Raw genomic sequence first — 8,052 nt, forward strand, 5'->3', positions numbered from 1 at the left:
TCTGGTGGCCATTCTTTTGAATGAAAGTGGCTAGGAATGCTTAGCTGCATAGTCTACATCTATCAGATTAGGCTCTACCGGACACAGGATTGTCAAATTTATGAATCTCAAAAAACCCTAGGTGGAAGATACAGGTCTAGAAGTCTACACATCTGTTCAACTCTACCAAGATGGCTGCACTTCTGAGCATGAGCAGTAACATAATTTAGATGCCCAAGTATGCTTTCTGGGCACCAGAAATCTGAAAATTTAGGCTCTTATACATAAAAGGAGTTAAGCAGGGCTTTATGAATCACTTTCTGGACCATAGGCAACTAAATTGTCATTTACATGCATAGGTGATAATTTGGATCTTGCCCTAAATGCTTAAAGTCCTTCATGCAATTGAAACCATTTCCTTTCCTTCATTATTTCCATCTACCATCCTTTACACCAGGACTGTCCAACTTTAGACTGACCAGGGGCACGTACAGTCTGGGCCAAATGCTGTGCACAGTCCCTGCTGCTGCCACTTGGTGAATGAGCCTCCAGTCCTTCCCCCTGCTGCCAGGAGTCCCCTGCCTGTCCCCTGCTGTCGCCACAGAGGCAAGTCCCCTACCCCATGAGCAGTAAAAGTCCTGTCCCCCTCCCATGTGATTCCACACACACGCACGCGTACACATGTACCTGCAAATGCACCCTGCTGGTGCTGCTGTGTGGGTCCCCCCCGGCCATGTTTCCCTGCCTGAGAGCAGCAGCAAGAGTGATGAGGGGAGTGACAGCCATGTGGGAGCCTGTGGGCTGCTTGTTAATCCCTCGTGGGCTGCCAGTTAGACAGCCCTGCTTTACACCATTTCCTATTCTGGTACATCTGCCACTACTGCATATCATGTGGGCTGGCTAACTTCTGCCTTGGGTAAGAACTTTAGGATCTTGCGAATTATGCTACTGCTCCAGTTAAAAAGCGAGATTCTTACATTGAAAAATATTGTTAAAAATCACAGAAAAGTAGGGCTGGAAGGGACCTCAGGAGATCTAGTCTAGGAGCTGACAACCTTTTACCAGCATGGGCCACAGCTTGTGACCCTTCTAGCTTCTTTGGTTGTCCCTGCTCTATGCAGAGGGCCATTCTATTACTCTCCTAATGTAGTCTCAGCTGAAAAAGCATGCCATGAAAAACTGGTGATCAGCAGTTGAGTGGCTGATTTGGCTGTGATGGTAAGCAGCCATCAGCCAGACCAGGGATGGCTGCAGCAAGCACAACAGATTGGACAACTGAGTCTTAGTGTACCATTAATACATCAGGCCACATCCAGTCTCTTTGCAGGCTGGATACAGCCCATGGGCCATAGGTCGCTGACCCTAATCTTATCCAACCCCCTGCTCAAGATGGGCTAAACCAGGGGTGGGCAATTATTTCGGGCAGAGGGCCGCTTACTGAGTTTTGGCAAGCCATTGAGGGCCGCATGACAGGCAGCCAGGGGCAGACAAATACTAATTTTCTAAAGATTTTAGGGGCCCTGCGGGCCGGATAGAATGGCTTGGCGGGCCGCACCTGGTCTGCGGGCCACATTTTGCCCACTTCTGGGCTAAACTCTCCTTGTTAAATGTTTTAACCTGCTCTCAGGAACTTCCAAGGTTGGATATTGCACAGCCTCTCTGCACAGCCTGTTCCAGTGCTCAACTTCCCTCAGTGAGAGAGTTCTGCCTAGTATCCAACCTACATTTCCCTTGCTTGAATTTAAGACTTGCCCCTTGCAGCCACATAGACTGTTCTATCTCCATTCCTCATGTAACCACCTTTTAAATATTTGAGGACTGTTATTAAGTCCCTCTTCAGTCTTCTCTTCCCTAGACTAGATTATTCCTGTTCTTTTAACCATTTAGCTTTAAATCCTGTTTCCTAGACCTCTGATCATTTTTGTTGCTGCATTGAATTTTTTCCAATTTGTCTACATTTTGAAGCATGCATCCCTAATGTGGACAAAGTACTCTGGGTGTGAGGGCCTTACCAGTGCCCAATTTAAGCAGAAGAATCCCCTCCCTTGACTTGCAAGTGACACTCCTGTTAATACAGCTCAGCGTGGTTTTGGGTGGTCAGGTTCTGTGAGGTCCAGTACCTTTTCTGAAGTATTGCACCCTAGCCAGTCAGTTCCAGAGCCAGTATTTGTACATGTAATTGTTCCATCCAAAGTGCATGGCTTTGCCCTTGTCCTTACTGAATTTCACTTGATTGATTTCAGAGAATTTCTCCAATTTTTCAAGGTCATAATCATACCTTCCAGAGTGCCTGCAACTCTGCCCAACTTGGTGTCATCTGCAAATTTTTTAAATGTATGCTCAATCCCATCCTCCAGATCATTAATGAAGATACTGTATTTTGTGACATGCAGCATGTCCCCAAATAAGATAGTTTTTTTTTTCAAAGTCTCTGAATGAAGAAAAAGGGTTTTTTTCCTTGAAAATACAGGAAGTAACAATAACTGAGTAGAAGCTTCTGTAACTGGCAGGACTGGTGGTTCTGTTTTGTTACATGTACCTGCCCCTTAAATGGGTTTTCATTTGGAGACCAAAAACTGTCATGATAAATTTCATCTGCTTTGATTCCTATAGTGCTATATAGTTTGCTCAGATACAGATCGCCTGAGGGAGGAAGGACATTTAGTTCCTGAAAGCACATCTAATATCTCTCCCAAATGTATAGTTTGTCCAATAAAGTGTATTACGGAGCATATCCTGATTACTGTTCAAAAGCATTCAGTGGTTCCTATTTCCAAGGCCATAAAGTTAGGTTTTTTTCACAGCTTGTGTATGAAAGTGATCTTGGTATAAAGGTAATTTGAAAGCTCTCTTCAAAGATCATCTTCCTGCCAGGTTTTAGTTTTGCTGTCAGAGTCCTACGACAACACTGAAGCAAGTGCGCCAGCAGAAGCTGCTTGTAGCTGCCACAGGCGTATTCTGTGAGTTCTGCAGGCTCCAAGTACAGTTAGTTCTGCTGTACCATTGGGACTCTTCCAGTTTTCAGCACTGAAGCTGTACAGGATGCTCACGCCCTCTTTCTTGGGCGATCACAGATTAAAGCATGTATGTGAGTGGCTTATCATTGCACTTCAAGTTTTTCTCCCTCCCTCCCTTCCTTCTTGAGAGAAAACAGCAGCTACATTTCATCTTGTCCTCATAAAGGAGACTAGTTTTCAGAGTGCCCTGTACCTGGCACACACCCCTTCCTGCAAAGGGGTCAGAAATAAAGGTTCTTGGTATCAGACCTCCTCTTAAAAAAAACAAGAATGAAACCCACAAAGTAATGTCAGCTCTTGGCCTGCTTTCTTCAGGGTGGATAATCTATTTTATTCCAGTCAGTTTTGTAATGTAACTATATTATTCTTAAAAAGCTACATAAAATTATGACACACCAATCTTAATGCCTATATTATGATCTATTTAAATTAATAAAAATATGAACCAATACATATTTGCTTGGAATTTTTTTAAAGAAATTCAAACCACTGAATCACTAATTAATCATCTGGAACTAATTTTTGACAGCAGGGGTAAAGAAAATCTTTTCTTCATTCAGTTCATGTAATTCAAGTTATTGACTAGTTCACTCAAATTTGGGAAATAATTTGGGATTTTATTATTTAAGGTAATTTTATTTAGCTAATCAAAAATTCTGTTTTACGCTTTTCTAATGAAATTCCAAATAGAATTTGAGACAAATATTAAACAGAACAAAATGAGACAAAGAAAACATATCATTTAGTGAATTTCAAATAAATTCATATTAAGGTGTATAACCAGTGTGATAAAGATGCATAGTTATAGTTGATTATTCTAGTCAGAAAAAGAAGTGCTCAGTTCAGTAAGAAGAGTCTGTTTATCATCATGTTTCCATGATTATCAACATTTGTTTAAGAAAAATAAATAGAAAAGATAAATGTGTATACCAAGGCTTCTGCTTAAGGTTTTCTGCTTGATGATTTAAATTATGTTTATATTTTAAATTATTCCACCGTGCTTCCCTGCATCTCTTTCTATTAAAGGGGCAGGTTTTTCTGCTCCTTTTTCTCCCTTTCTTTAGGGAAAATAATAGTAGGGCCTGTTACCCTGTTATTGGTTGGGGGGGGGGTTGCGGGGGAGCAGAATCTCTGCCTGAAATCGGGGAGGGGGGTTGGGGGTTCAAGCATCGAATATGTTTCGTAGATTTCATAGACATTAGGGCTGGAAGGGACCTTGGAAGATCATTGAGTGACTGTATTATAATTCTGACATTCTACTGATGAATATGAGCTATTATTCATCAAACATCTGCTTTGCAACTGAGGAATCTACAGTATGTAGTGATTTCTTTAAAAAGTTGCTTTGTCCAGTTTTACAGATAGGTGGAGGAAAACCCTGCGTTGCTTCTCCAAAAAGCTTAGATTTAGACTTGCAGGGGTTTAGGTTGTAGCCGTGTTGGTCTAAGGATATAGGCAGACAAGGTTCCTTGGGTGAATTTGGACACACCAACTGCTGCAGCTTCCTGAGGCTGATGAAGGGTTTTTGAACCCGAAAGCTTGCTTAATAACTATTCTCCAACCATTTGGGTTGGTCTAATAAAAGATATCAAATTCACCCAAGGAACCTTGTCTGCCTAGATTTAGACTTGATAGACAATGCAGTGCAAATAACATTATAGGCTAGACAATCAGGTATTGGAGGGTCCAGTTTCGGGAATGCTTCAGAGTTGGTTTTATTTTATTTAACTGGCTTTCAGGAAATCTCTACCAGAGTGTTTTCAGAAAGGATTTGAATGAAGGTTGTGATGTTGTTATATACAGGCAACCTATGTAATATTGAGGTGGCAGGCTGGGTGTAAAAGGAAATGGGTGGGGTGAGCAGCACCAGCTAAACTTTCATGCTTTATCAAGTATGCCTACAATTATTGTGTTACCCTGGACAATCTTAGATAAATCTCAAGATATTCTCCCCCTCCCCCCGCACCAGCTTTTCACAAAAACACTCTAATGCTGTAGTGAAGGCTTCTGTTACAAGCCCAAAATAACTGTAGATCTGTGAAAAGCAAATACCAGATTTTCACATTTGTATTTTTGGATATATTTTCTTAAATTATTTTTGAGAGTTATTAATGTTTTGCGGTATGTTAACTCTTCAGTGTTAGCAAGAATATGCAGTATAGTTTTAATGATTCTTGAGTTTCAAATGAATTAAATCAAGTTTTTATAAAGCTGTATTAAATACAGTGTTCACTTTGGCCTTGAAGAAGTCGGACCAGGGCATTTTGGAGACTTTAAAGATGCTGAGCTCCAGTAACTAAATAACTTCAGTAGGATTCATAGGAGCTCTGTACTTCTGAAAACATCTTCTGATTTTTAGTAATTGTTTGTATAAAAGGCCGTAATTATACAATAACAATTTTCTGTTATCATATAGCTCCAAGAAGAGCTACTTTACCCCATTCAGACATGCACCCATTTAAAAATTATTAATTTTTAAGTAAAGTATGCTTTTGGGCTCTTGAATCTGAGTTTCATTTTACTTTGGAGTATGTACTTTTTCCACATGGGGAAAAAAAGAAACATTTTTTAGCTTGTAAAATGTTGTACTTTAAAATATGTCATCTCATAGTTTGTTGCTGTTGGAACAGGAATATACTAACACGTGCTGCTAAAAGAAATCCTCATGAGTAATTTCTGTTTAACAATAGCAAGACACTCTCGAGGGACAATAGTATGAAAGAATTTTTCCAGTAAATTGTCAGTTCTTCAGTAAACTGCATTTAAACTGTTAAATATAAACCATTACATTTTAAGTGTCTTTTAAATATGTGCATTTACCCAGTCTGCTATCTAACTGTACAACTGTGACTTGTGCACTGTGCAGTCCAGAATCATTTTGTTCTTTTTTCCTTTAACATAACAAATGCACACCTGAACACGGATGTTTACTGCTGTTTCAGGGCTTGTTTAATCATGCATTGCTATTTATAATTTCCCTTTCATTTGATTTTTCTGTAGGACCCTTAAAACTGTGCTATGAATGGTGATTCTGGTGCAGCGGTGGTGACTTCACCACCCCCAACAACAGCCCCTCATAAGGAGAGGTATTTTGATCGAGTTGATGAGAATAACCCAGAGTACCTGCGAGAGAGGAATATGGCACCTGACCTTCGTCAAGATTTCAACATGATGGAACAAAAGAAGAGAGTCTCCATGATTCTGCAAAGCCCAGTAAGAAAATGCAGTGACTATCTTTAGCGAGAGAGAGAGATTATATTCTTTAAATTACACCACAACGTGTTTCACACTTCTGTAGAAATTTGAGAAGCCTAAGGCTTTTTTTTCATAATCTAGTCTGTCTCCCTGTCCATTTAAAAGTGTTCTTTGTAGTATAATTTTTTGTGTGTTATCCAGTATAATCTTGATTGTTGCAAGTGATGGGTCTTTGCTCAGACAGTGACTGCATACAGGCATTCATTTCCACCACTGAAAATGATTCAGGAAGAGGGAACTTTACAATATCCCCTCTTGTACAAGCATTCAGCCTGCAGCTGCCCCCTCTCCCCTGCTTCTTATGCCTTTCCAAGACCAGAGTGATTCCAATTTAGGGAAAGTGTTGGCTGTTCCAGTCTTCCCCTTCTTGCGGGGCCTGGAGCAGCTGGGTGCACGAAGCAGGCAGGGGGCTCATGGCACTCCTTCCTGCTCAGCTCCTGTTGCCAGGGACTTTTGGTTTGTGAGGAGCTAGTGCAGGGCAGCTGCTCCTCGTGTCCTCTCCTGGTCTACAGGAGATGTGGGAGCAACTGCCCCCCATGCCTTCTTCACCTGATCTCTGGGAGGCACAGCAGCCTCATTCTTGTGGAAGAGTTTGTTCCAGGAATAACTTCTTGCTGGTTGGAGTTTGAGCTGCCATTTGGAACTCTCGGAACTGCTATTTTTGTTCCAGATGAAAGAGCTGTAACATCTGTATGCTCATGGTTTCTACTGGGAGAACAGCAATTCTCCCAGGAAAAAGGAGCATCTTTACATGGCCATTGCCACACACTCACTCTTGGGTTAAAGACCAAACGGAAGTCTTCCTCAGTTTCTTCATAATTTCATCCTTTACTCCTGCTTGAATTTCCATTCTTCCATTTTAAATATCTCCTTTCTTATTAGTGTTTGCATCAGATAATTGATAACTACTGCAGCTCTTTAATTGTTGTTTAACCAGGCCAGAAATATTTTTTCTGCTTAATTTTCCCTTTCCCTTATAACTTCACATATGCAATAGACTTATTCTGAAAGGATAGCCATGGGCTAAAATGTGATTGATTTAAAATTTGTAGTATTTAGAGATGTCTCCTTGATGAAATGCACGTTCTTTGCTAAAATGGCATTCCTTTCTTTTTGCAGTTTAGTCATTGCATAACTACTGAGTGGGTTTAGAGAGAAAACCTTTGTGAAATGTCTTTATTAAAAAGAATCGGGATGCACATTTGTGATGTTTTAATTATGGTTGTCACCTTTCAGATGGGCAGCAGCCGTATTGTACTGATCTGCCTGCTAACACCACTGTTCTAATTCATTCCACCGCCTCCTAAGCTTTTTCTTTCCACTTCATGTCTTACCAGTCTCCTTCCCAAATGAGGAATAGAAATAATAGTAACAGTCGTGGGAAACTTCTTGTGCCAGAAAAAGGAAAAAAACTGCAAACAAACCATAAAAACTAGAGTGTAGGCACAGCCTTAGATACGAGTAGCTATTTTCTTCTCTGTTCTTGGATGCCTTAATGGTTACTAGTACTCCCTCCTTCTCCTTGAGCCTTCTCAAGGTGATTGCATCTCCTGCCTATTGTTCCAGGAATGCTTCTTGTAAGCATGCCGGAATTTCCCTGGTACCTAAAGTGAATTTTCCAAATTCATATTGCCCTTCGGATGCCCCAAATCTCATGCAATCTGGAATTTCAAAGAACAGACTTTTAAAAGCAGCAGCACAGGCCCAGTAATTTTGCCTCCACTTTGACTGTAAGGAAGAAATGGGAAGGTGTATACAAGGCTTTCATCTGAAGAGTGCTAAAAAAGAGACAAGGGAAAGA

The 8,052-nt window shown here is 40.8% G+C and overlaps 1 protein-coding gene across 15 annotated transcripts in view; it reads left to right on the forward strand.

The window, feature by feature from the left end:
- The window catches only part of ADD1 (adducin 1), a 125,029-nt gene that overhangs the window by 64,649 nt on the left and 52,328 nt on the right, over positions 1-8,052 (forward strand). For all 15 annotated transcript variants that reach the window (XM_025214066.1, XM_025214065.1, XM_014524036.2 and 12 more), the window contains exon 2: positions 5,997-6,209. In XM_025214066.1, the coding sequence (XP_025069851.1) occupies positions 6,015-6,209 (195 nt within the window). In that variant the 5' untranslated portion in view covers positions 5,997-6,014. The remainder of the gene's footprint in view (positions 1-5,996; positions 6,210-8,052) is intronic.

This window comes from Alligator sinensis, unplaced genomic scaffold (assembly GCF_000455745.1).
Source record: "Alligator sinensis unplaced genomic scaffold, ASM45574v1 scaffold1094_1, whole genome shotgun sequence".
NCBI classification, from domain to species: Eukaryota; Metazoa; Chordata; order Crocodylia; family Alligatoridae; genus Alligator; species Alligator sinensis.